The sequence below is a fragment of the Carassius gibelio genome, chromosome A1 (genome assembly GCF_023724105.1).
Source record: "Carassius gibelio isolate Cgi1373 ecotype wild population from Czech Republic chromosome A1, carGib1.2-hapl.c, whole genome shotgun sequence".
NCBI lineage: Eukaryota > Metazoa > Chordata > Actinopteri > Cypriniformes > Cyprinidae > Carassius > Carassius gibelio.
In genome coordinates, this window is record NC_068371.1 from 37,747,567 (window position 1) to 37,774,761 (window position 27,195).

At 36.7% G+C, this 27,195-nt stretch overlaps 4 protein-coding genes across 4 annotated transcripts; 2 read left to right on the forward strand and 2 right to left on the reverse strand.

Annotated features, from left to right (window-relative positions):
* The first annotated feature begins 510 nt into the window (after window positions 1–510).
* LOC128020508 (N-acyl-aromatic-L-amino acid amidohydrolase (carboxylate-forming) B) lies at window positions 511–5,884 on the forward strand. Its single transcript, XM_052607203.1, has 8 exons — window positions 511–691; window positions 785–989; window positions 3,371–3,606; window positions 3,930–4,125; window positions 4,458–4,551; window positions 4,634–4,741; window positions 4,820–4,932; window positions 5,265–5,884. The coding sequence occupies exons 3-8, from the start codon at window positions 3,371–3,373 to the stop codon at window positions 5,460–5,462; spliced, it is 945 nt and encodes a 314-aa protein (XP_052463163.1). The 5' UTR covers window positions 511–691; window positions 785–989; the 3' UTR covers window positions 5,463–5,884.
* cldnd1b (claudin domain containing 1b) lies at window positions 5,643–10,035 on the reverse strand. Its single transcript, XM_052607204.1, has 5 exons — window positions 9,903–10,035; window positions 8,565–9,080; window positions 8,347–8,454; window positions 7,297–7,434; window positions 5,643–7,209 (listed from the first exon to the last, which is right to left on the reverse strand). The coding sequence occupies exons 2-5, from the start codon at window positions 8,857–8,859 to the stop codon at window positions 6,989–6,991; spliced, it is 762 nt and encodes a 253-aa protein (XP_052463164.1). The 5' UTR covers window positions 8,860–9,080; window positions 9,903–10,035; the 3' UTR covers window positions 5,643–6,988.
* Window positions 10,036–10,510: 475 nt separating this feature from the next.
* glb1 (galactosidase, beta 1) lies at window positions 10,511–17,065 on the reverse strand. Its single transcript, XM_052607205.1, has 16 exons — window positions 16,848–17,065; window positions 15,994–16,163; window positions 15,492–15,642; window positions 15,112–15,172; window positions 14,908–15,002; window positions 14,362–14,542; window positions 14,132–14,190; window positions 13,910–14,031; window positions 13,767–13,807; window positions 13,574–13,686; window positions 13,390–13,464; window positions 13,156–13,245; window positions 12,914–13,027; window positions 12,424–12,555; window positions 11,419–11,673; window positions 10,511–11,293 (listed from the first exon to the last, which is right to left on the reverse strand). The coding sequence occupies exons 1-16, from the start codon at window positions 16,902–16,904 to the stop codon at window positions 11,024–11,026; spliced, it is 1,986 nt and encodes a 661-aa protein (XP_052463165.1). The 5' UTR covers window positions 16,905–17,065; the 3' UTR covers window positions 10,511–11,023.
* Window positions 17,066–17,277: 212 nt separating this feature from the next.
* Window positions 17,278–22,092, forward strand: LOC128020556 (coiled-coil domain-containing protein 86). The gene is made up of 5 exons (XM_052607206.1): window positions 17,278–18,164; window positions 19,199–19,328; window positions 19,762–19,836; window positions 19,947–20,950; window positions 21,116–22,092. Exons 1-4 carry the CDS (start codon window positions 17,638–17,640, stop codon window positions 20,082–20,084), a joined length of 870 nt encoding a protein of 289 aa, XP_052463166.1. The 5' UTR covers window positions 17,278–17,637; the 3' UTR covers window positions 20,085–20,950; window positions 21,116–22,092.
* Window positions 22,093–27,195: the final 5,103 nt, after the last annotated feature.

Sequence of the window (27,195 nt, forward strand, 5' to 3'; positions counted from 1 at the left end):
AGTTACATATATGACCACTGTAGTGGACACCATGCATCAAGGGTATAAACAGTGGATCAATAGAACTTATTGTTTTATTTGAAAAAAACTAAGAGCAAACTGTATTTATGTACTTGTCTGGTTTTCTGAGAATAAAAGTATTTAACACTTATTCCTGAGGTAGTTGGTGCATCTCCTATTTAATCATGTAGCAAATGCAGGCTGATAAGTCTTTGGGTGTGGCCAACAATAACTAAAATACCCATATCTTGTAATTCCAACATCTGAACTGCGTAGAAATGCAACCAAAGAAATGTTTTCGAAATTGGCAACAAAATTTTGCAACAACAGGTTTACATGCCCCGAGGAAGTGGGAGAGAATTGTGACAGGAAATTCTGGTTTGTTATAGAGTGCTAGCGGGGGTCAGTTGTAATGTTTAGGTATAATTGTAGGTTCTGCAGTCCTCTCAGTTGTCATGTTTCTCCTCCCCCTCGTTTTTCCTTCCACACACACACACACACACACACACACACACACATACACACACACACACACACACACACACACACACACACTCTCTCTCTTTAGCGCATATGTGAGTCAGCAAAACGCTCGCTGCGTGTGGAGCTTCATGGCCAGTGGAAGTGAGAGCTGCTGTTACATCAGCATCATGTGTGAAAGATGATCCAGGGCTGCTGACTGAAGCACAAGGTAAATCATTGCTTTGTAGGTTACTTGACTGTGTTTGTGTTTAGTGGAGGAATGTGTTAAACTATTAAAGTGTGTTTTTGTGGGTGTGTGCAGATGCTGCTCCTGCAGTGTCGTGGCCCCTGAGGCTAGATTAGGCCTGTACAGACTGAATGTGTGTCAGCACGCATGTCCTGTCACACCTCACCGTATGTGTCCAAAGGTCTGCTAGACCTTGTGCAATTTCACTCAGTACGACTATTAGGGGGAAAGCAGCTGGAAGAAGGAGTGAAACAGCGTAACTTCTGCATTACAAATAACGGTAGGTTCACCTTTCATCTTTTTCAGCTTTTACTCTCATATTCTGCATGTTGTTGTAAGATGTGAGACAGCTTCATTGAATTCTCATAGTTTGACAGAGGCACAGAACACTTCATTCTGAAGGAAAACAGCAAAACTCCCTCTAGCAATGGAGCTTAAATAAACCACGGTGTTCTTAAAGGGATAAACGCATTGATAAAAACCCGCCAAATGAGAATCAATAATAAAGTTGGCTATAGTTATCGGCCAAACCTTATCAGAAACTGCAGTATTACAGTTTGCATGGAATTCTAGAAATGTGATGAATGCCACAGACATACAAACTGTCTACTAAAGAAAAGTGTTTGTGACTCGCACAACTTCTGTCTTTTATGTTGTGATCAGAGAAGTCCATCTATGAAGATCAATGATATATTTTTTTCTCAAAAACTCCATGTGGTGACACACATATGGATCATTCTTCAGATTCATTAAATATAAACATTTTTTTGTTAAACACTTCCACATCAGTTGTTATTTTAATACAATTGATATACTATATATTCGTTTTTATTTCAATAGCTTCTGTTTTCGATGTGTGTAATTTTGCTAGCTTTTTAATAACTAATTCTAGTTTTGATCAGTGTGTTTTAGTTAATTTAGTAGGCTACTTCCAATTAAACTAAACCAAAGTGAGAAATGTTGCCTTTAAAACAATTTAAAAATAGTTAGGGTTGAAAAAGTTTTTTAAAAGTATTTATTAGGTTTAGTTAGTTGTTGATAACTGAAACCCTGCCTCCATTGCTTTATTTTCATTTACCCATTAATGTCCAGTTAAAAATTGTTTTTCTCAACCCCAACAAGTGTCTTTTGTTCTCATTAACAGTGCAGTTTTCAGTCTATTGTGCCAGCCATGCAAAATGTCAGTATGTGAGCCTTGTTCTGTTAGCCTCCGCTATGAGATAATTAATTAATTTATTAACTCTCTCGTCAGTTCTACAAATCATCAGTCATAATAACTACATAATAATGTGATACCATCAGTTTAAAATAATATCGATTCAGTGCAGGTTCATTTGAATTAATTTAAAACAAAAGAGAGCATGTTTACACTAATGCATTTAATGGAAGACAAATTGAACTGGTGACTTTCACCATGCCATAGAGCTTGATTTGTACTGGCCACACCTCTTTCTCACCCACTGCTGGAGATTATTTGCAAATGCAAATTGAAAAGTGGTAGGCTAATAAAATCTATTTAAAAGGATAGTTCACCCAAAAATTATCCTATGATTTACTTACCCTCAAGCCATCCTAGGTGTAAATGACATTTCTCTTTCAGGCGAATACAATTGGAGCTATATTAAAACATTTCCAGGCTAATACATGCTTCATAATGGGAGTGGATGGTAGCCAAAAATGTAAAGTATAAAAAACACACCCATCAATTATAAAAGAAATCCTCATGGCTCAGGGGGGGGGGGGGGGGGGGGTTTAATAAAGGCCTTCTGAAGTGAAGCGATGTATTCGTGTAAGAAAAATGTACACATTTAGACCTTAATCTCTAGCTTTCGCTAACTGTCGTATGCGTGTTTATTGGGGAAAACTCTGTCTCTCCCGCTTTATTAAGTTAATTTAGAAAAAAGTTTGGAGCATTTTTGGAACACGTTTGATCAATTTAACCCTTTCTCAATTCATCACAACTTGCCTAAATAAAATCTATAGATATAAAACAGTTCAAGCATATAACAATGTTTAAACATTAAACCTAGATAAATGTCCACTATATCCAATTGGTTGTGTGGAAAGTGCAAGCTAGTGCGCTTTGCATGGAGTGATCACTTGCATTTTTTTTGTGGATAGACTATTATTTTTGCTCAGAAAGGTAAGAGTAATACATCATTCATAACTGTAAAGGGTCTACTTGTATTTGTGTGCAATCACAATATCAATCAAATGTTGTGCTTTTATAAAATAAAGAAAACAAACATGATGCGCTTTTAGCCATCTCATCTTGAAAAAGAGCGTTTCACAAAAATGAACCGAAACTAAGTGAATTTAATTTTTTTTTTTTGGACTTCAAATTATCGGCTACAATACACTCCCATTATAAAACATGGATTAGCCTGGACATTTTTAAATATAACTCCGATTGTATTCACCTGAAAGAGTAATGTCATATACATCTAGGATGGCTTGAGGGTGAGTAAATCATGGGTTAATTTTCATTTTTGTGTGAACTATCCCTTTAATACAGTGCGTCTACCAATAACAACATGCAATAGGCTATGATTCAGTATTCAAATCACTGAACGGGCTCATGATATAATAATTATTGTGGACAGACAATATACTGCTGTGGCATTTGAATACTCAAAGAGTGTTATTAATTTTCTGTTGTAGATGGCATTATTGTTCCTGCCAGGACTGGCTCGTGTGGCCGTATGTGGCGGCACCCATGGAAACGAGCTGTCCGGTGTGTATGTGGTGCAGGAGATGGAGCGACAGCGGAAAGAGAAGGGAGAGTGCGCGTGGCCGATCCCCGTTAAAACTGTGCTGGCGAACCCACGGGCTGTGAAAGAGTGCAGAAGATACATTGACCAGGATATGAACCGCTGCTTCAACATAGCCACGCTGAGGTGAGATGTGGAAACTGCAGTTTGGAATGTTGGAACAGAGAAGGTTCTAAATTCTAGTCTAAAAGTCGGTTTGATTTGAATTTGGCCATCTCAACCATTTTATGACCACTGATGCAAACCAACCTAATAATACAACTTTTAAAGTTAGAAAAATACCTTTTCATCATTCTTATTTATTTAGGGGTCCCTCTTAGTGTCTGTGGTGGTTATGGCCCTGAGTTAAGTTGACATGTCGTGCAGCACCACAAAAATGGCAATGCAAGTAAATATATTTCTACATGCAGAATATGTACTGCCTAGCTCTAAAATCCTGTTTTTTGCAGTTCTCCTATTACAGACAGCAGCCCATATGAAGTCCGGCGTGCTCAGGAACTGAACAAACTTCTGGGTCCGAAAGGATCCACAGATGCAATCGACTTGATCTGTGACCTTCATAACACCACGGCTAACATGGGCCTCACACTGATCCATTACACGACCAGTGACTGGGTGACTCTGCACATCTGCAAATACTTACAGGCAAGAACATCACAAGTGTGCTTCAATAAACACCATACTGGAAACTAAGGTCAGTCGTTCTCAACTGGTGGGAGGTTTGACCCAAATTTTGACAGACAACAAATGGGAAAAACAACTCCCCCCTGAGAAAAAAAAACTCAGGGGGGCTTCAAGTAAATATTTTAGGCCAGAGGGGTTTGACTGACAAATACCCAATATTCAATGCACTACAAATTATGGGTCCTGAAGGAAACCAGTTAAGAACCACTGACCTAGGTTTTTGTTTTTGTGCCATTTTTGTGCCTGTGCACGTGTGTTTTGATGTTTTGTGTGTTGTCATGTACACATTTAAGACTAAGATAACCAAAGTGCCTGTGAGAGTGCTGGTACTGGATATCCCGATTAGTGATGCTTATTCCTTGGAGTCTGTGTCCAAGCATGGCTTTTGTAAGTGATGGTGATCATCTCATTGCATTCGTTTTGTGTGCTCAACCACAAATGCACATTCAGATGACCTGTGTTTCTGTAGCAATAGAGGTCGGGCCGCAGCCGCATGGTGTCGTCAGGGCTGACATCTATAGCATTATGAAAGAGGCCGTCGACTTGACAATAGACTGGATCCACAAATTCAACTCAGGTACTGTTAGACATAATCAGATGTGGTTTATATTTGTGTGTCGTAATTGTGTTTAATATCAAACTATGTTGTTTTCAGGAACGGTGTTTGAAGGCGGGGATGTGGAAGCCTTTGAGTTTATTAAAAGTGTTGATTATCCCAGAGATCCAGAGACTCGGAGTCTCACCGCTGCTATTCATCCTCAGCTGCAGGTGCCTGTCATGCTGCTATTTATTTACACAGAATCAGCATGGTCATATCCAGATGATAAGAAAATTAACTTTATTTTAGAACCAGGTTTTTTTTTTTTTTGTTATCCATTTTTATTACAGTAATGGCAAAGTATTCATTTATCATGGTAGTATGTATAATTTTGCATAATGTCTACATGCAAATTACAGAATGTCATAATGCAACACATTTAATGGGCTTGAAAATATTATACATTTTCTTGATGTTGGGTAAAATGTGACTTAGATATGTTTGTGAGACATACATCCCAAATCTGAACTGTTTTTTTATTGTTGTCATTTTGTTTTTCTAGGACAGAGACTTCTGTCTCCTAAAGCGGGGAGACCCTTTGTTTTTGTCATTTTCTGGAGAAACTGTGAAGTATGAAGAAGAAGAGCCACTTCATCCTTACTTTATCAATGAAGCTGCCTACTATGAAAAGGAAATCGCTTTTCACTTGGGAAAAAAGATGACGCTGACAATTCCATCGGTGCAGGTGCAGAAAGACTGAAGGATGAGAAAGGAGAAGATATGAAACTCAGCATGATTACCAACACCAATCAGATGATTTTAAAAGAATGTCACTCAAATTATTTGAACAATGACTTGTAACTCAGGTACATTACACACTTGTTTGTAGCTATATGACAATGAAAGACTCATTTTGATCTGCTGCTAAATCACAAGCAACTTTGTTCTGGATGAAAAGATATTTATTGTGACCAGCAAAATGTTCACTTGACAGCAACGTGTACAAAACTGTATAAAAAAGGCAAAACCATCTAAAGTATTTCAGACACCATCGTGATGATGTCACAGTGGGCTGTGGAGTGTGAGGTATCCTCTTGACTGTATTGCTCATATGTTGCTCTCGCCTGATTGCTTTAACAAAATTGAGCCTCTCAGTGGCTCGGAATAAAAGACAAAATAAAAAGCACATTCACTTGAACGAAATATGATCTCAAAATACTACAGCACACGGAATAAACCACATGACACAATGAATAAAGTGAAGCTGGATATGCACAGTGATGATTTTTACCACTGGTACAATTTTTGCACAATATACAATCTCAGTGAAATCTTGAGTAAAATCTAAAACGGACGCCACGTCATCAGATTTTTACATCATGACATATGTGAAGAATGACAGCAGTAACTGGATGTCCATAACATTTGACATTAAGCCGTTGCATTATTTTCACCAATATTATGAGTGTCAGTTTGCAAAGTATAACAAAAACAGCATGTTGGAAAAAAATCACATAACGTGCACCAGCTAAATGGTTTATATGAAACAAAAATAAGTATAAACAACCACAAAATACTGGATTCTAAACAAAGTTACTAATCAACTGTAAACTACATAAAGAATACATTCTCAAAGAGAAACCATATTGTAAACAACAGAGGAAAACCAACGCATAGCACTAGAAAAAAATTATAAATAAGCAAACAAAATGATCAGGAAAACACAAAAGGCTCAAGTGGTTAATGATTTTGACGGATACAAACATTCAGTCTTTCAGGCCGAGACAAAACCCTATTGCATCTTGGGATTGCTACGCGCTAAAATGCAATCACATCAAGATGTAACCGAGTAGCTACAACACAGGCTAAAAAAAACACAGAGGTGTTACTTAAAACAAAAGAGAAGATGAAACTAAACCTAACTCGTTGAAATTAGTTTAGGTCAGCGGTTAAAGTGTGACTAAGGTGAAGCCCTGAATAACTACAGTTTAGTGTTTATAGATGCTTTTCTGTAGAGTCTGATTGGCTGTGGGTGAACACAGATGCTAACAGACTAGAGTAGTTGAAAAGTTATATAGTAGTAAGATCCTTCAAGGAATGAATATATTCACAGGAGAGTGTTATGGGTGGGGGCATTAGTTAATCTACTAACTTGTGTATTCTGGCTGTTTCCTTCATAATTTTAGCTTGGTTAGTGGTAAAAGCAGCTGCTGAAGAAACGTGGCTGTGTGCTTTCTATGAGAGCGGACGATCGCTTCGGTGACTCTATAGTCAGTCCTCTATTGCTTAGGCAACCCTGTAGGCTGTCATTCGAGTGTAGTGTTGGCGCTGGCTCCTCGCAGCCCATATGAAGAGCGCAGCAGCCATGATCTGCAGCGGTGACGAGACCAGGGCCAAAAACAAGGACCAGCCCGGAGAATAGTCCATACCCTCGGGCAGCTCGGATATTTCGTGTATCAAATGCATCCCCGCAAGGAAACAGCATACAGTGGCTATGGAACACAGGCCTGAGAAAACAAAAAACGTCAAATTATGACAATCTCTTTTTCTGGGTGTTGTGGAGATACAGGCATTAGCTGTTATTACGGTCTTACCGGCCAGCAGATGCAGCAGCCCTACAAACAGTGTGGGAGTGATACTGCGGCAAAGACAGGCGCACACCCCGACCAACGCCGCGAGAAACACCAGCCCCACGGAGACCAGCGGCAACAGGAACTGACACTTCCACAGGTCTGTGGACACAAACATTCAACACATCACGAAAAAGAGAAAATGGCAAAACATCCTTTTTCTTCTTGCACTGGTTAAGACATACTATATCATATTAGCAGCCGCAGTGAGCAACAATCATTCATATATAATATATGAATGATTCTTACTTAAAAAAGGAAACATCTTGATAGGACTGTGTCTAGACAATAAACATTTATAGGTGAATGGAGTGAGCATTAAAAACAATATTGAGAACTGTTTTCATTGTAGTTATTAAATGGCATATCGCAGAAGGTTTTTATTATGTCTGCTAATCAAAAAGCAGGGCAATATACATTTAATATTTTCAGTGTCTTTAATATGACTTATGTTTTTATATATAATAATAAATGAAAAAAAACCCACTACTATTCAAAAGTTTGCGAACTGTACGATTTTTTTTCATTTTTTTTAAATGTTTTTGAAAGAAGACTCTTCTCACCAAGATTGCATTTATTTGATCAAAAATACAGTAAAAGCAAAAAAAGTTTTCTATGTGAATATATTTTAAACTAATTTATTCCTGTGATGTTAAGGTTAATTTTTTTTTTATAACATTTATTATTATTATCATCAATGTTGAAAACAGTTGTGCTGCTTCAGATTTTTGTGGACACCATGATGCATTTTCCCCAGGTTTCTTTAATAAAAAGAAAGTTCAAAAGAACATCACTTATTTGAAACAGAAATCTTTTATAACACCATAAATGTCTTTACTGTCACTTTTAATCAATTTAATGCAACCTTGCTGAATAAAAGTATTAATACCTTAATATAAATCTAGAAATACCCCAGAATTTTAAATAGTTGTGTGTAAATTAAATTGAATATTGTCTAATGAAAGCTGTTAAAATGATAGGTGTGTGTTCAAGATTGATTTATTCATGACGTACAGGTACGCAGCAGATCTTCTCCGCTGTTAATATTTCCAGGAGATTTGTACTTGGGTTCCCACTGCTGTGGCAAAGTAAAGGCCTGACATTTAGTCACCATTACTGGATCTGGAAAAGAAGGACGCAGAGAGCAGGCAGAGCAACATGTAGTTAGCATCCATTTTTAACTAATAAAAATACAGTATCATAAGTTACAAAGTGGAACATTCTCTCTTCACCAGGCTCTTTAAACCAGTGCGAGTGCTGGGGCACCAGAATGCAGCGCCACCAGAGACCCAGCGTGCCATTGAGCCGGAAGAGAGCGGTGCTGTAGATCTGCTCATCCACGTCCTCTGCTTCAAAGTCCTGACGCAGCGTCTGCAGGTCCGAGCCATTGTTGGCGTCATTGCTGGCCGGCTGGCTGTGGTACTGGAACCAGTGCTGCGTTCCCATCGCAACAGAGAGATAGACGGTGGCGAGCAGGCTCAGCACGGAGCCGATGACCAGAGCCGTGGCATAGCGGTTGTCCACCATGCTTTTGATGATGTAATACAAAATGACTTTCTGTAGACGGCTCACAATTAACTCTTTATTAGATGAGTGTGGTGAGCGATGCGAGGAGAAGGGTCATATCATTTGTATGTTTTTTTTTTTAGTGACAAAGGTTGCTTTTCATTCTTCTATATTATCCAGCGCAGAACGTCAGATCTCATCCTCATGGACAGGATCCTTCTTGATCAAATGAAGTGAGTCATCTGAAACAGAGAAGAGTGTGATTAATTCTTAAAGTATTCAAACAGTCACGTTTGCATAAGCTACAAGTTTATACACTTTTAAGGAGGAATAAGTCCCAGGATTTGCCAAGGTTTGCCAAAGACACTCCCAGTTTGGAGGCATTTAGCCAGACAGCTAGACATCCATGAGTCTGTCTAGTCAGTGCATGAATTACTGTTGCATAATTATTTCAGATAAAAGCCATTAAACAGCACATAGCTACAAAACAAATGGTATAGATATATTTATAAAAAATATCATATATATATATATATTTATGTATTTATTTATTTATATATGTACATAAATAAATACAATAAAAATAAATTTCCAATCCAATAAACAAAAAGTCATATAATAAAAAGTATATATATATATATATATATATATATATATATATATATATATATATATATATATATATATATATAATAAAAATAAATTTTTATCCAATAAATACAAATCAAGACTCTTCATGTAAGTGCTCTTTACCAGGTCGATGAGTACGTTATTATTATTATTCAGTTAACTAAATAATACAATAATTTTCGCAGCGTTAAAATGCACATTTGTATATATTTATCTGACACATTCGACTAATGTTCACTATTTCGTACATTAAAGTTGTTTGACGTTGGCTAGCATGAGAGCTAACAATCGTTTTTTAAGCGACATACTCGAGGATTTCGCGAATAAAAAACAAAGTATTTAAACTTGGAGTGTTCCGTACTTTATATAGCAATGAAACACATCATTTAAGTTTGTGTTTAAAGTAATAAAAGCTGTTTGCGATTGACACTTACCATACTGCTCACATCCTTCCAGCATCCTTCGAGCTGACGACGAATCCATCCATTTCCGGTTACAATAATGAATGCGCGTGCACATCAAAACATCAATCCACACGGAAACGAGCAGCGTGCACGACGAGATGCATGTTTTAGTGTTATTGGTTTTAGATTTTTACACGTTCTGACCAAAACGGAAGGACACAGAAAGATAAGGAACTAAAACGTTTTATTCTCTTAAAAGTGGCTTATATATCGTATACTCCATTTAAGTTGGGTCTCAGTCCATTTCCATTCAACATTTTTTTTTTTTTTGGGGAACCCAGAAAATAAGATTCTTATTATTATTTCATATATTCAACTGAACATTATTATTATTATTAAATATTATAAACAAAGCAGCAGCATAATATTTGTAAGATTTGGTGGGTATTTAACAACCAGTGTCTTTCTGCCATAAGCAGATCAAATCCTCCCGTTTTGGCATGCCATCATTAGTTTTGCATGCTTTTTTTATTTTTATTATAAGCATATGAAAAGGTGAACATGCAAAATTATTATTACCACCCTGCTTTAGACCCCTGAAATAAAACAAATGTGAAATCAAATATATCTCTGATAAAGGCTGTATAAAATAATGCAGTTTATTTTACACACAACCACAGATTTTTTTTTCTGCTTTAACAGTACACAGATAGAAAAACATTCAACATTTTTTTCATAGTGATATATCACAAAGCATGTGGTGCAAAAAAAGTCACTAATTTGCAAAAAAGAAAAAAAAAAAGGCACTTGTCTTAACAACATAGCATGCCTGTCAAAATAAAAACTAAGATTTCTAGTATTATTAAAACAATTAAAAGTGCAAATACTAGGAGGACTTCAAATTGGCAGTATAAAATCAATATTAACATCATCTTAAAAGGCATCTAATGCGTTAAAATTAAGATCACAGCTCATTTTCTGAGCAGCACTGATACCTGAGAATTACTGTACGTTACTGTACACATGCGAGATACTACTGTACATTCACAGTTATCGCATATTCCATACAGTACTGTCATATCCTTTACAAATTCCCATTTCATCCTTCAGATTCCTTTCAAATCAGTGAAATACGTGTTGCTGCGAATGTTTTAATCTAAGATCGTTCTGCTCCAGAGGGTCTTGTCTGTTGAACTTCTCTTGAAGTGTCCGGTTGTCTTCACAGTGCTGTTTATGACAGGAGTATCAGTGAACTCCACCGTGCAGGAACCTGAGGAACAAGGCGACGCCTCTAACTCCAGAACAGTTATGTTGTTTTGGACGGAGGTGCTGAGCAGGTTGGCTGGGACAAAGAGGGTCACCTGTGGCCCACGGGATGGCCAGTAGCGGCCCACGTTAAAACCGTTAATCCACACTTGACCCTGAAATAAAAAGCATGTTATGATCCCTTTATAACTGCTCCAGTGCTAATCTATAGGTGATTCTGATCTCTTCACATTTATCAATGGATTTAAACAAAACCAGCAGCAGCAGTTAAGACTCCTACCTTCCTCCAGTTGGGAAACTGGATGTATGTGTCCTGAGGGAGGTCAGGAATGCCATCAGGGATGATGAAGCTGCCAGCGTAGAAGGTTGGAGGTGAAAGAGGAGGAGGAGAAGAGGTGGTGAAGCTGTTGGAGGTGGAGATGAATCCGTTTGATGCCGATAACAGCCCCTTGCGCACGGCTTCATCTATACTCAGAGAGTACACCGTCCAGTTACCCAGAACATCAGCACCCAGAGTCAGATTAAACACCAGACCCTGAGGAACAGAGAGAGGAAATAAAAAAAAAAGAAAGAAATATATGGAAAAGGGAAGCAAAGGGTAATACTTTACAATAAGGTTCATTGGTTAACATGAACTAAGCAAGTACAATCCTTCTACAACATTTATTAATCTTAGTTGATGTTAATTTCAACATTTACTAATGCATTATTCAAATCAATAGTTGTGCTTGTTAACATTAGTTAATGCACTGTGAATTAGCATAAACTAACAATGAATAACTGTATTCTCAATAACTAACATTAACAACAAAAAAGATGAATAACTACAGTAATAAATGTATTGTTTGTTCATGCGAATTAATATATTAACGAACATAAATGGAAACTTATTCTAAAGTGTTACTATATATATTACACTTTGTTTTAATTTATTTTTATTTCAGTTTAGTTTTATTTATTTCCAGTTTAATTTTAGTGCTGTAGTTTTCAATTTGTATTTATTTCATTTTCAAATTTTTATTTATTCCAATTTTTGTTTTATCTTATTTTTATATTTTATTTAAGCATTATTTCAATGAACAAAAATGTTTGAGAAGTTTGTAGATAGAAGATAGTAGTTTGTTTTAGTTGACGATAATAACCCTGTGGACATTGCTTGAAAGCTGTAGGAGGAAGTACAGTCAAATTTTTTCAGTGGGATTTATGACCTTGTAGAATGTTGTGAGAACGGCCTGGGAGACTGAGAATTAGAAAAACAGTAAGAGAATAGGAACGTTTTGGTTGCCTTGAAGTCATTAATTTCTTTGCCGTAGTTGATTCTGCCCATATTTTCCACTAGGATGTCCACACGGCTGCCAGCTTTCCCCGTTATATTGAGGGTGAGTGCCTTGTTCCTCTCCAAAATACCAGCAGCAATCTGAACAGTAAAAAGGATTTATTAAGCACAGGATGAAATTAAACAATTGCACTCCTTTTCAAAATTTGGGGTCAGTAAGATTTTGAAATGTTCTTGAAAGAACTGCTTCCTATTGGAATCAAATTAAAATGTTATTTATTAATGCAAAGCTGAATTTGCAGCATCCTTTTTCAAAATCACCATCATTATGCAAAAACTTAATTAGATTTGAATTTGTGCAAAACCTTTATCTTATGTTAAAATCTTACAGAGCTGTTTCACCATCTCAGCTATTATGATTGAGTAACTCATGATTGAGTAACTCATAGTAACTCATATTTCTGTAAGACAGTCAACATAGTAAAACAGTGTTGCTTACACCATCAATGGATATATATGCCCGATCATGGACTCCATTTAGCGGGGACGACAGTGGGGTGGGCTTCAAACAGTTGACAGGTAACACAGTCTGATACAGCATAAAGCCAAAGGCCTGACGAGAAAATGAGACATTCATATTCAGTGCACAAATAAGACAAAGCAATAAGCACAGAGGAACCATGTAAATAACTTAACATTAATGAACATAACTTCACATTAACTGATGAGATGCGGGCATACCTGATTCATTTCAGTAAATGTTGGTGGGTAAAGAGCTTTTACAGGACCAGAGAAAGATAATATATCTAAAGACTCTGACACGGCCTTGAGCTACAAGGACAAAGAGATCATTCGGTCACTTTGGTTAGTAAGAAAAACTGAGGTGTTATACATAAAAATTGTAAAATATAAATCATAAATATAGTATAAATCCTGTTACAACAGTAGACAGGCAAATATGCAAAAAACATTTACCTTCTTCATTTTCACTTTTCCGTAAGCAAATTTAGGTGTTGATGGAGGGAGCAGTCCTTGTGGGATCTCTTTGTACTGCATAAAAAAAACAAAAAAAAAAAACATTCAATTTGCATCATTAGTAGCCGTTGCATTTCTCTATTAAAAAAAATCACTTTTCTTTTGAGAAATAAGCTAATTTTACCATTTTGATAACTTCTCTTATGGCGAAATACTTTTCTGTGAGGTCTCCAGCTTCCGTGAGTGGAGCATCATAGTCATAGCTGGTTGGTTGAGAACCATAAGGAGAGTTGGCGCCTATAATGGGATAAAAACATGAATCGAGACACATTCTAACTTGTTTTTGGCTTGCTGAGGTACAAATCTCCAAAACCTACCATTCCAATAGCCAAAGTTAGTTCCACCGATGAACATATATCTTGAAAACATAACAAAAAATTAAATCATTTACAAAAATCAATTAACTTCTTTCAAAAGTCAAATATCTCAGTTCAGTTGTTATTATAGGCGACAGACTCACAAGTTGACATTGGCTCCAATTTCCAGAATTTCATTGAGGCTCTTGACCACAGCAGCTGTAGAAATGACGGCATGTTTGCTGCCCCAGTGATCCAGCCAGCCTGTGTAGAACTCAGAGTTCACCTGCAACAAAACAAACAAAAACCTTCACTTCCTTTTCCCAGAGCACATTAGAAATGTTTATGCATGAGTGAATTCTCATTTTATCGCTTTTGGATCTTACCAAAGGCCCATGTGGCTCTGCATGTCTCTGTGCTTTAAAAGCAGCAGTCACATTTGAACCTGCACAAAAATACAACATTACATTTATTAATTATTTTTTTATTAAATACCAGAATTTCAGAGTTGAAAGCCTGTAATGTCAGAAGTTCAGTAATTAGCATTTTTTTAAACACTTTAAGGAACGTGAAGGTGATATAGAAGTAATAATGGTGATAAATATGATATGCAGACCTGGGCCGAAGTCAACAGTGGCATAGATGCCCTGGAGGGACCCGCACTTGAGATAACCCACACCTGCTCCATCTGTGGTGAACAGCACCACCTCTTCTCCCAGCTGAGAGCGGAACAGCTCCCTGAGATGCCGCATGTAATTATAATCACAGGCAAAGTAACTCCCGTATTCATTCTCTACCTGCATATGAGGAAAAAATGCACGCACGAATAAATGGATTATATATATATATATATATATATATATATATATATATATATATATATATATATATATATATATATATATATATAACACACACACACACATCACACCCTTGGAAATCCTAAACTGACAATTGAATATTATATAATAAGGCTGAAAAGAAATGGACAGTTGTGAATATACTAGTTCAACAGGAAATATCACTGTTCAGTCCAATGGGTTTAACATGGTGTGAAACAACATATATTCAAATGTGTGATCAAATACGTGACAAACACACACACACACACACACACACATATAAATAGATGTTACTTTCATCAGTGTGATTTTAGTCTTACTTGCACCATAATGATGGGTCCTCCCTTCTGGTATAGGTTACGGTTTACGATGGGCAACAACTGCCCCATCCACTTATCCACTGCTGCAAGGTAATCTAGAACAATATAAAGAGCTCAGAATGAATTACTGTATCTTATAAACCATACATTTCACTCATTCCACTGCATATTTTACAATCTGAGGTTAAGCAATAACTGTATAACCTGGATCAGATGATCGCAGCACAATATTTTTCTTTTTCAACAGCCAGGAAGGCAGACCCCCCTGAAACAAGAAATATTGACCAAATTGAGGTCGGAAAAGATTAACAATGCATTTTTTATTTTCATTATGCACAACTGCTCATTTGTTGAAATATTGGAATATAGAACACGGTTTAAACTTTAAAATAACATTTCAAACATTAGTCTTTACATGCGACTTCTAATGATTCTAAAAGCATCTGTTCGGTTTCATTAAGCATTTCTATTGAATAAAACCTTAAGTATAACTGTAATAGATTGACTATATATAGGACACGCATTTGCACGCAAAATGCATTTGTCTCTTCCTACAATTGAACAGTCTCTCAGTCTTTTCTCACCATATCCCACTCTGCACAGATGTAAGGGCCTGGTCTCATGATGACCAGCAGGCCGATGTCTTTGCACAGCTGAAGGAAGTGCTCTAGATCCCGATCTCCGCTGAAGTCATACCGTCCCGGCACCGGCTCGTGGAAGTTCCAGGGCACATATCTGTGGGTCAATTTGGAAATTTGGAAAATCAAAGTTGGGCCGAAATCACAGGTTTATCCATTTGATAAAAAGTAAGAAGTAAAAAAAATAATTATATTCAGGGTTCTGGCCAAAGAATATACATTGATTACTACACATTACAAAATAATTTCATAATTGATTGCACCTGCAGCATGTGATTTAAATTTGTATAGCTCAGAAAAAAACTATATTACTCAAAATATTTCCATTAATTTTATTTTATTAATATCCATGACTTTTCCAGGCTTGGAAATCACCGATTTTCCATGGCTGTGGCGAACCCTAAATATTGCATATGGCTGACACTGAATCACAGTCAGTTCCTCTTACGTCTGGATGGCGTTCAAACCAGCCATGTACATCTTGAGTAGCCTGTCCTTCCAGTAGACTCTGGGAATCCTGCTGTAGTGGATGCTGCCGGAGATGTAGCGAAACGGCTCTCCATCTTTAAGGAAGCAGTTTTGATGGTAATCGATGGTGAAACTTGGTGTTGTGGCATACTAAAAAAAGGAAGAAGACACAGTGTGCTTTAAAAACATGCAAATTCGAGAGCAAAAGGAACAAAACACTCAACTAAAAAGTGAATTTAAAGGGGCATTTGAGATCTAAATCACAATGGCAATATATATACATTTTTGGTCAACAGAGCAGCTTTGTAGAGATCGTGCAAAATATTTATGTTTATATAGAAAGTGAATAAGCAAATGATGTCATTTCCTTAAATAATATCACATCAGTGGAGTGTGATTCCTGACACATTTAGATAAAAATGTCAGTAACCTTTCATGCATTGAACGCATTGAGTAAATGACAGCTCTACGTGATTGTCATGATCCTGTAAAGAGTTTATGTTTGATGACTGACTTCCTCACATGACATGTCACAAGACGCAAGTCATGGCAGTCTAGACGCGCTTGTCAGCTTCAACGATCAGCGTTTCTTACAGAACATCACACCAAAAATGTGACCGAATCTTCATCTATGAGCAATTTCTGAATTACACAACATGGAAAAGTATGATACTTTTAGCAAATGGTGCATGTGGAATCACTATTTCATAAAAACAAGTACGTTAATTAATGGAGAAAACGTCTGCACACTAGCCAGTGCATCAATTAGTAACCGGAGCTTTACGTTTGGTTTAAAGGACACTATTTAAACAACCAGAGAAAGTCAATACTTGCCGTGAGCAGTGGTAGGATCAGGAGGAGAACCGACATCAGTCCGACACCGAGCGCCATGGTGTCTGACTGATTCAACAAACAGCGGGGCGGAAGTCAAATGGAATTGTTTTGGTTGCTACGAGCGATGCACGACTAGCCAATGAATCATTTTTGGGAGTCGGATCTTTTTAATGAACTAGCTGAACCGGTTCACAAAGCCGCTCTGAACGAGACAACACCTTAACTCTTGAGAACCGTCTCTTTTAGAAGAATTTAATCTTATATAACGTTTTAATCTAATGAAAAGTACATTAAGCAAATTAAATATAATGTTGCAACAAACTTAATTAAACACAGATTACATTAAACACCCTTATTAATAGAAAACCGTAATAATTATTTAAAGAGAATGTGCCAACAACTTAACTGGACCAAGGTAACCCAAAATAAATAGTTTTCAACCGATTCGAGAAGTAATAAATAAAATAATACAAATACAAATGTAACTCGTGAGAAAATTTGTAGTCAAAAATCATTTTAAAACATATTGTGTGCCACTGACAAAAACTGGACGCAAAAGAATGAATGAACCGGATCCTTTTCGAATCTGATTCGTGAACCGCCTTAACAGAAATGAGTCGGAGTTCCCATCACTGCTACGCGTCTCCCAACCACTAGGTAGCGATCGTTTTGGGTGATCTTTCTTCTACTCTCAGCGAAACACAGGAGGAATACACGTGTGTTTCCGCACACGAAGATTGTATTACTGTTTAAATAATCTTGTAATGTATTGATCGACACAACGCTGATAATGTCTGCGATAATAAGCAAGAAAACAGACGGAGGAGATGCGAAGGCAGAAGCTTTCGATAACGAAGAGGATTCTCCCATTGTGAGCCGCACACGGAGCGGTCGCAGACTGCGGACCCCCGCGGCCAAAACTCCCGTCCGCCGGACTAGAAAGTCTGTTGTCCGAGAAGATCCGGCAGAAAACACCGAGTCTCGTCAGGAATCACCATCCGATGACTGTACAGCAGATACCAAAGGCGGTCAGTGCAGCTCGGCGAGAGAACCAGCGTGTCCTGATATGTGTACATCAACACCAGAAGATGTCAGTCAAGAGTCAGTACTGGACGCTGCAGGTCTGATGGTGTCAGATCAGGCCAGTGAGAAGGAAAATGTGGTTAATAACACAGAGACAGAATCCACTGGTCCCACTGACCCCGAGAAAAGGGCCAAAAAAAGGACTCACCCAGAACCCATTGAGAAGAAAAGTAAGATGGTACCTCTTGGGAAACCTAAGTCTGGAAGAATATGGAAAGACAGAAATAAGCAAAGGTGATTAACATTATAAAGTTTCTTACTACTGCCCTAATAACACATGATGATTTCATTTAGGAGTTTTTCCATCTTGTTCTTTTCACTTTACAGTAAGACCTCATTAGTTAACCATCAACATTAACAATGAGCAATAGCTACATTTGCCACAGAAGTTATTAATCTTTGTTAAAAAAAAAATACAAGTCTTAGTTCATATTAGCTCATTAAATAATAGTTGCAACGTGTTATTAAATATTGGAATAACTCAGATTATTGAATGTTCCGAATAATTTTTCATTGGCGGTTTATGTTAACTAATGAATCAACTAATGTTAACTAAAGAAGCCCTAATATAAAATTTGAATTAACAATAAAGAATCAAAACACTTTCAAACAATATCTAGGACATGTTGTAGTCCAGATTAAAATGAAAAAAAAAAAAGTTTGAAAATAAATAGCCTATCAAGTCTTCTAAATATTAAAGTATTTGGCACTGTGAAGAACACCATAGCGAATACACAAATCTGAATGGCTGTTTAAATGATTGAAATGTGTTTTAGAAAGTATGGCAGCTGCTTTATTTATGGGGTTTACAGGGTAAGGGCTGCATTTTCTGAAGTTTAGCGCCATCTGCTGTCAGAGAGTGAATGTGCTTTCATTCAGTATGTGATCCTCTTGTGCTTCTCATGCTTCTTGTTTACATCAGAGACCACACGCGTGTCTTTCAAGCAGCATACAGCTATGATGTGCATTTTGACCAGTTGATGGAAAAAAGTATTCTTAAAATGCATTAAAATGCATTCCAAACTCAGATTAATTTGTAATATATAATTATTCACAGTATTTAGAAGTGCCCACGATAACAATATTGTGTATAATCATACCAGCATGTCTACTTTTAATCCATAATAACGCGAGAATTTATTATTTTCTTTTAGTCGTTTGGCTCATTTTTGTAGTACAAACGGCTCTATTTGTCTATTTAGTAGTACATTAGTGTTTTTTCTGTCCGTTATCTATCTGAAGTGTTCAGCACTAACTTTGTTTTGTAGGTTCTCCGCTCTGTTGAGAGACAAACCTCTGCGTTCTTCATGGGAAAAGAAGATGGAGGCCAAGAGAGAGAAGCAGCTGGTGAAGCAATACCAACAACAGCTGAAAGATGAGCAGACCAGAGAGAAAGAGGCCAGTTTATGCCCCAAAACTGCACGTTTTTGTCTTTTATGAAATATTTTATGAAACCGTATGTCAGTGCAAGTTGCTTGCAGTTAAAACAGAGCAGACATGCATTTTAGTCTGGGATTAGGCTCAAGCCTTGCCTGTGAAACCGGAGAATAATTTTTATAGTTTAGAATATTGTCTAAGTTGTTTTGTTTTGGAGAAAAAGTAATCGTAGTAACACTACATTTCAAAGGTTTGGAGTTTCGTCCAAGTCTCCTATGCTCACAAGGCTGTCTTTATTTCTCTTCGGATTAATTTAATGCTTCCTTGCTAAATAAGTTTTAATTTCTGAGAAGCTTTGGGACAGTGACATTGTGATCTGTGGAGAATGTCAGAAAAGATTAAATTAGAGTGAACAGTGTTCATATGTGCTTTTTCTGCTAATCTGTATTTGCAGGAGAAAAAGAGGAGGAGAGCAGAAAACCTGAGAAGACGAGCAGAAAATGAGAGAAAAGCAGAGATTGTGCAAGTGGTAAATGCAGAATGACATTTTCACCAAAAATTCAGTTGTTACTAAGACTTTTTATCTGTCGAGTTCTGTTTGTCTTTTTAAATGTCTCATTACTGCTTGGCCTCTTTCAGATTAAGAATACAGCAAAGATCAAGAGAATGAAGAAGAAACAGCTGAGGAAGATCGAGAAAAGAGACACGCTGTTAGCGGTGCAGAAAACACCACCCAGTGTCAAGAAGGGAGCAGGGAAAACAAACAGCAGCCTGTAGAGAGTTTCAGTGCAGTGATGCGAGAGAATCTCATCAGACTTTAACACACTGTTGTTGATACACGTGTGTAGTGTCTGTTCAATGAACTGGGAAAAAAGTCTGTGGATTTGATGTAATATTTGTACAGTAAATTCAAAAGCAAATATGTTTTGTAATCATGGAAAAAACATATCACCAATTTTTTTATGTTATTGTCACATTAAAAATGATTTAAATCATTTTTTCAATCAATTTCTTCCTGGTTCATGCACATGAAATTATTTTCTTTTTGTTATTGTTTTATTGTATGATATAAAGAAGTTTCATTTTCATTACGACCTTGGGACTTTCCACTCTTTTATTCATGGTTAGATATGGTTTGTTCTTTATCTAGCCGGGAAGCTTGCACTTTTGGTATCTTCGGTACTTTTCACATGGTGAGGTGGAGTGATTGGTACTTTTCAGTCCCAAACTATTTTATATATATATTATATGTTTATATATATATATATATACACACACACACACTATAACTGCAGTAATAGTAGGCAAAAGTATAATGTTCAGAAGTGGTGATTTAAAGTTGTACTTGTGAAATAAAATGAAATGAAACAAACGAGAAAAATATAACTATGACTTGTCAGGTTTTTTTTTAACCATTTCTGTCAGATGTCCCTCTACTTAAAGTTTTATCATAGTTTTATCTCCAGTTACCTGAGGTGAACTCGACAACGGGAATCAAGCTATGAGGTGATTATAGGGGGTGGAGTCTGTCACTATAAAAAAATATAAAAGGGTACTTTCCAAATACTGCCTTTAAAAGAAAAGGCACAAGAAACACAGAAGAGCAGAAAGAGAGCATGGCTACTACTGTTCATGCAGCATTGGTAAGATTATTTTAAATCCAGTTTAAAGGAGACAATCATTTCACATAATATGCATTTAACAATATTTTACATAAGACTTTTAACATAAAAGTGTTGTAATTGTCACTTGTGTCCAGCCTTATGTGTTTGTTTTATTGTGATAAATTATTGTGTTTTCTTTTTCAGGCTCGATACCTTCAGCTTGAAGCTGAACCCAGGCAATGTGTCAAAAGAGACCCCAAAGACACTGCGCCTGTCCACTTCCAGCCACTGGAAAACGCCACCCACACCGTTCTCCAGGTTCACGGGTCAGTTTCACCAGGTCCTAAACACTTTCCTGTGAATGTCTTCAATGGCTCCAATGGTATGACGATTCCTGTGACTGTGAGGAGCACCGATACCATCGGGAAACTGCAGCAGAAGGTCTTGAAGCTGAGACCAGAACTTGGAGCAAGCCTGAATCTGGTCTACAATGGCAAACCGGTTCAGCAGTGCCAGACACTGTCCGAGCTTCAGGTGAAGCCAGGAGCCATGTTCATCACCTACCAGAAGTGCCAAGGAGGTTAACAAGGACGTAGATCTAGATCTACATCTATGTATTTTGTCATTACTCTCAATTGTAAATCATACTGTATCATCATGTGCCTTAAATACAAACATTTTCTTGTTACATCATATATTACTGTTAGCTAGTTTGATGATTCATGTTGCCTGTCAGGACACACACAACTCGATTTAATCATCAGGAATGTAACAAGCTGTGAAGGGTTAAATGAACGGGTATTTTCAGGAAATAAACACAAAACCATTTCGCTTTCAGTTTTAACCGGAACACTTCAAGACATAATCTTCAACATTTGTAAACAACATTAAACGGAAGTAGCAGAAATAACAAAACCATAGCTAGAAGAGGAAACTGGCTAGCGCATCTTATTTTGTAAAACATGCAACTTTTTGTCATATGCAACCTCATAACATGTACGAACAGCTGTTTTGAAAGAAATGTCCTAAATGAATATGTAAATGGAAGCGTTAACCGTTCAGCTTATAATGTGATTTTTTTACATGTTTTTAAAAAGACTGTAATTGTTATTTGCACTACATGTAAATTTGATTCGCGTTACATTGAAAATAAATATAATAACTAAACCTCTAGTAATAAATGGTATTTTGCATTCTTTTCTAATTCAATGAGATTTAAATGTTATTTAAATGGATAGTTATAAGAACCAACACTTGAGAATCTGCATTGAAAAATATAATAATAATGTTGTTCTGGGATATGAAGATAATGAGCTTCGAAGCAAGATCATCTGACCGTCTGTATACAAAAAATCACATGATCAATGTCACAAAGAAATAGAGCATAATTTTAAATATTTCTTACATTTACACCATTTCTTTGTTTACATTTAAATAGCTAATAGGGGTTATTTTAGCACTCACTATTATATATATATATATATTATTTTATTAATTGCTTAGACACTAAAAGTGGTACTTGAGGCCCACTCAGTGAAACCATTCACTCATATATCTAATCATTAGACCAAGTCTGCAAAACTATAAGCACATAATGTGCTTTAAACTGTTTGCTATTATAAAACAAACTTTATGCAAAACATAGTACTCTACATTACACACATCATTCGAAACTAACAGCATTAAATGGCACTCATTTACTGATGACCTACATCCAGTGATCATGGGTGAAAACACTTACACATCATTTGTTCACTTAGATATCAAAACCCAGGATTTTGAGAAAAATTATTGTTTTCTCCCTTACATTTCTGTGTACACTGTATATATGATTTTATACTGTTTGTATATATGTACATACACTAAATATGCATAAAAGCCAAGTCAACTTTATTTTAAAGCGCTTTATACAATACAGATGCTATAAAACAGCTCTAACAAGTCAATAGTGTCTTTTTGCAGCTCAAGTCAGTTCAGCATTAATCAGTTCAGTTGCATAATTGTGTAAAATTAATCAGTACATACATACTGTATATATAGTGTATATGTGCATATGCATATGTGTGCAAGTGCAATGACAAACTCAACTGCACTCTGAACAAGCAAAAGGCACACAAGAGTAGTGTTTTATATTTTTCACACCTGTGTGTAGTTGGGCATGTATTTGGCTAATTATTTTATATTTGTCTATGGTTACAACACAAAAGAAGTGTTTGCTTTTGCAAGAAAATGTGTGAAATAATCTCAAGACAACTACGTTCTTCTATCATATATAGGTTTGATTCTTTGACTTATCCTTAATCATGTTTCCATCACCACATATTGCACATTAATCAACTATCACTGCTTAAAATGAAAATGAAATAAAACGATAGTTGTTTTGAACCGCAGATAAAGTACGGTGATTCCCATATCTGAATGCTTTCAAAATGTTGTGGTGGTTCTTGTAAATCTCATGTTGAAAGAAAATCAGCCTGGCAGGGCTGGGCATGCATTTTACTAGTGCAACAACAACACACAGAAAGTCAGGTACATTCCCAAAATGTCACTATAAATGGGAGGTCTTTGTACGGGAAGAAATCATATGTTTGGATTGTGGATGCTTGGCAGCTCAAGGCAGCATGACTACAGAAGTTTATCCAGCACTGGTAAGATAATTCAAAATACATTTTAATAAGAACAGAACATTTTTGTTTTTGTTTTTTTCAGGGCATGGACCCCGATTCAAAATGTGCCAAACAGAGAAACATATTAAGCCTAATGGCCGAATAGAAACTAACTAAAGTGCAGATAAAATGTGTAAGCAATGCACAGTGAGACATTCACGATTTTGTACGAAGCATTACTTTTACAAAAAAAAAAAAAAAAAAAAATGGAATGAAATAAAAAATATATATTGATTCGAATATTTTTGTAGTAAGCTATTATTTATAGTTGTCTACAATGCCTAATGGATCTCTTGCTTACATTGTGTCGTTGTTGGTTAATAATGAGAGAGGATTCGCGAGTGCGAGCATAATACAACACTGAATAAAAACTGTGGTGAACTGCGGTGAGCGGATTCTGCCTTATAAACACCTCTGATTGGACAATGCGTTCAAGAGATCAACAAACAAGTCTGTGATTGGCTATATATCGCTGCAAAACACACTGTAAACAGGAACACTTCACCTTCTTCAAAACTCAAAAAACGCGTTGGTTAAATCTGTTTCGCCTATAATATCATTGCAGTATCAACTGATGGTTTTTAACATATGTTTTAATAATTCAAAGAAAAAATACTTTTGAAAAAAGAGTAATTTGGTGGACTCCTGCTTGAAGACCCTTGGAATGGTGAATGGCCTTATGAAAATACTGTGATTTATAATGTGACATTTTCTGAATATCCTCTCTTTCAGGCTCCAATCCTTTTTCAGCCTGAAGCATGTGGACCCAAGCAGTGTGTCACAGGAGATCCCAAACATCCCAAAGGTGACCCTGTTCCTCTCCCTGAACCGTTGGCAAACAACACCCACGTCGTTCTCCAGGTTCAAAAGCCAATCTCACCAGCTACTAAAAGTTTTCCAGTGAATGTCTTCAATGGCTCTAATGGCACAAAGGTGTCTGTGACTGTGAGGAGCATCGATACCATCGCAAAACTACAGAAGAAGGTGCAGAAGCTCAGACCAGAACTTATAGGATGTGGAAATCTGGTCTACAATGGTAAACCAGTTCAGCTGAACAAGAAGCTCTCTGAGCTCCAGGTGAAGCCAGAAGCCACATTCATCATCTACCAGAAGTGCCATGGAGGTTAAAAAATACTATTATTGTTGTCTTTCTTATCTAAAGTACGTTTACTTTTGTCATTATCATTTATAAAAATTCTCAATCCGGACAGGAAAAGCACCTTCATTATATGTTACAATGTACCATCTTACATTAGGCTACCGTTCGCTAATATGATGTATCATATTATTATTATTATTTTATATATATATCATAAAAGTTTTGGAAACATTGTACTGTATTTTGATGCCTAAATTCTTTTTTTCTCTCTCTTTTTTTTGTGTGTGTAATTTATACGTTTCTGTTTTTTATTTGTTTATTTGTAATTTCATAGTTTTAAGTTTACTATTCAAATGAGAAAAACATCAACAAAAAACAACGATTGTACAAGCCCAGCTCATATAAGTGTAAAAAAAGCAAATAAACTGAAAGCAATCGTGTGTTTTGGGTCATGTTAATGTATGAGCAGATATTGAACTTGACTGCAATTAATACTGTACCAACAAATAAACATAATAAAATAAATAAAAAAAAAATTCTTGTGATCTGTAACTGAACTGGAAGGGTTTGTGAAGCTAGAATACATGGATGTTGTAGCCCATATTGACAACAAACCACTTTTGCTTTCTGGAGAAAGGGATAACATGACCAGTCTAATACAATTATCCATGAACGGCACAACAAAATGGCTAATCTAATAATTATCATCAGACTTCATAGTATCACCTGTAAGTTTGATCCTTAGTCATTGTGCACCGAACAGGCTATAAATAAATCAACACTGTAAAGCACAATGAGACAAAGTGCTGTGATTTCAAGGAATCTTTCATTCACAGGCCTGTATCTCTTAACATTTCGGTCATGTGAACACGTGGTCAGTTTGGTGGCAGTGCTGAGCTCTCGTTTCTGGTAAATCATGTGTTTGTTGAGAATCTGGAGGGCTGGGTGTGTTTATTAGTGCCACAATAGAAGGTTAGACAGGTGAATTCCAAATCAAAGTTTCTCTTTCACATGATCATTTTAGGTTGCAGTATCAGAGTATAATTTGTTGGTTGCAGATAGCAAGAAACATATCATGGCAACTCCAGTGATATGAATTGTTATGTGCTAGATACAGGTGCTTCTCATTAAATTAGAATGTTGAGGAAAAGTTTATTTATTTCAGTAAATCAACTCAAATTGTGAAACTTGTGTGTTAAATAAATTAAATGCACACAGACTAAAATAGTTTAAATCTGTGGTTTTTTAATTGTGATGAATTTGGCTCTCATTTAACAGGAACCCGCCAATTAATTATGTCAACAAATTAGAATATGGTGACATGCCAATCAGTTAATCAACTCAAAACACATGCAAAGGTTTCCTGAGCCTTCAAAATGGTCTCTGACGATCATTGACACCCTTCACAAGGAGCGTAAGTCACAAAAATGCATTGCCAATAAGCTGGCTGTTCACAGAGTGCTGTATCCAAGCATGTTAACAGAAAGTTGAGTGGAACAAAAAAATGGAAAGAAAAAGATGCGCAACCAACCGAGAGAACCGCAGCCTCATGAGGATTGTCAAGCAAACTGGATTCAAGAATTTTAGAGAACTTCACAAGGAATGGACTGAGGCTGAGGTCAAGGCATCAAGAGCCACCACACACAGACGTGTCAAATAATTTGACTACAGCTGTTGTATTCCTCTTGTTAAGCCACTCCTGAACCACAGACAACATCAGAGGAGTCTTACCTGGGCTAAGGAGAAGAAGAACTGGACTGTTTCCATTGGTCCAAAGTCCTCTTATCAGATGAGAGCAGGTTTTGTATTTCATTTGGAAACCAAGGTCCTAGAGTCTGGAGGAAGGGTGGAGAAGATCATAGACCAAGTTGCTTGAAGTCCAGTGTTAAGTTTCCACAGTCGGTGATGATTTGGGGTACAATATCATCTGCTGGTGTTGGTCCATTGTGTTTTTTGAAATCCAAAATCACTGAACCCGTATACCAAGCAATTTTGGAGCCCTTCATGCTTCCTTCTGCTGACCAGCTTTTTGAAGATGCTGACCTCATTTTCCAGCAGGATTTGGCCCCTGCCCACACTGCCAAAAGCACCAAAAGTTGGTTAAATGACCATGGTGTTAGTGTGCTTGACTGGCCAGCAAACTCACCAGACCTGAACCCCACAGAGAATCTATGAAGTATTGTTAAGAGCAAGATGAGAAACAAGAGACCAAAAACTGCAAATGAGCTGAAGGCCACTGTCAAAGAAACCTGGGCTTCCAGACCAGCTCAGCAGTGCCACAAACTGATCACCTCCATGCCACGCCAAATTGAGGTATATTTAAATGTATATTTAAAGTACTGTTTATTGTTAATTCAGTGTAGCTAATAGCATACAAGTGCAGATAAGTCTTACTATTTATTATTATAACAGACTTCTCTTCTTTTCCTGCGAATGAACTAAGTATGATGTTAGGGCGACCTCTACAGTTAATGTTCAAAATTGCTCTTTGGATAAAAATGAACTACCGTACCGGTAAA

Excerpts from the sequence above, each read along its gene's own strand:
- cldnd1b (XM_052607204.1), bottom strand. The coding sequence starts at position 8,859 with ATGGTGGACAACCGCTATGCCACGGCTCTGGTCATCGGCTCCGTGCTG. Across the intron at positions 8,455-8,564 it reads GCACTGGTTTAAAGAGCCTG|ATCCAGTAATGGTGACTAAA; the intron begins GTGAAGAGAGAA and ends CTTCTTTTCCAG. Across the intron at positions 7,435-8,346 it reads AGAAGATCTGCTGCGTACCT|ACCTGTGGAAGTGTCAGTTC; the intron begins GTACGTCATGAA and ends TTGTGTCCACAG.
- LOC128020556 (XM_052607206.1), top strand. The coding sequence starts at position 17,638 with ATGTCTGCGATAATAAGCAAGAAAACAGACGGAGGAGATGCGAAGGCA. Across the intron at positions 18,165-19,198 it reads AAAGACAGAAATAAGCAAAG|GTTCTCCGCTCTGTTGAGAG; the intron begins GTGATTAACATT and ends TTTGTTTTGTAG. Across the intron at positions 19,329-19,761 it reads AGCAGACCAGAGAGAAAGAG|GAGAAAAAGAGGAGGAGAGC; the intron begins GCCAGTTTATGC and ends CTGTATTTGCAG.
- glb1 (XM_052607205.1), bottom strand. The coding sequence starts at position 16,904 with ATGGCGCTCGGTGTCGGACTGATGTCGGTTCTCCTCCTGATCCTACCA. Across the intron at positions 13,028-13,155 it reads CATTTACTGAAATGAATCAG|GCCTTTGGCTTTATGCTGTA; the intron begins GTATGCCCGCAT and ends TTTTCTCGTCAG. Across the intron at positions 11,294-11,418 it reads AGTTTCCCAACTGGAGGAAG|GGTCAAGTGTGGATTAACGG; the intron begins GTAGGAGTCTTA and ends TTTTTATTTCAG.
- LOC128020508 (XM_052607203.1), top strand. The coding sequence starts at position 3,371 with ATGGCATTATTGTTCCTGCCAGGACTGGCTCGTGTGGCCGTATGTGGC. Across the intron at positions 4,552-4,633 it reads TGTGTCCAAGCATGGCTTTT|CAATAGAGGTCGGGCCGCAG; the intron begins GTAAGTGATGGT and ends GTGTTTCTGTAG. Across the intron at positions 4,742-4,819 it reads GATCCACAAATTCAACTCAG|GAACGGTGTTTGAAGGCGGG; the intron begins GTACTGTTAGAC and ends TGTTGTTTTCAG.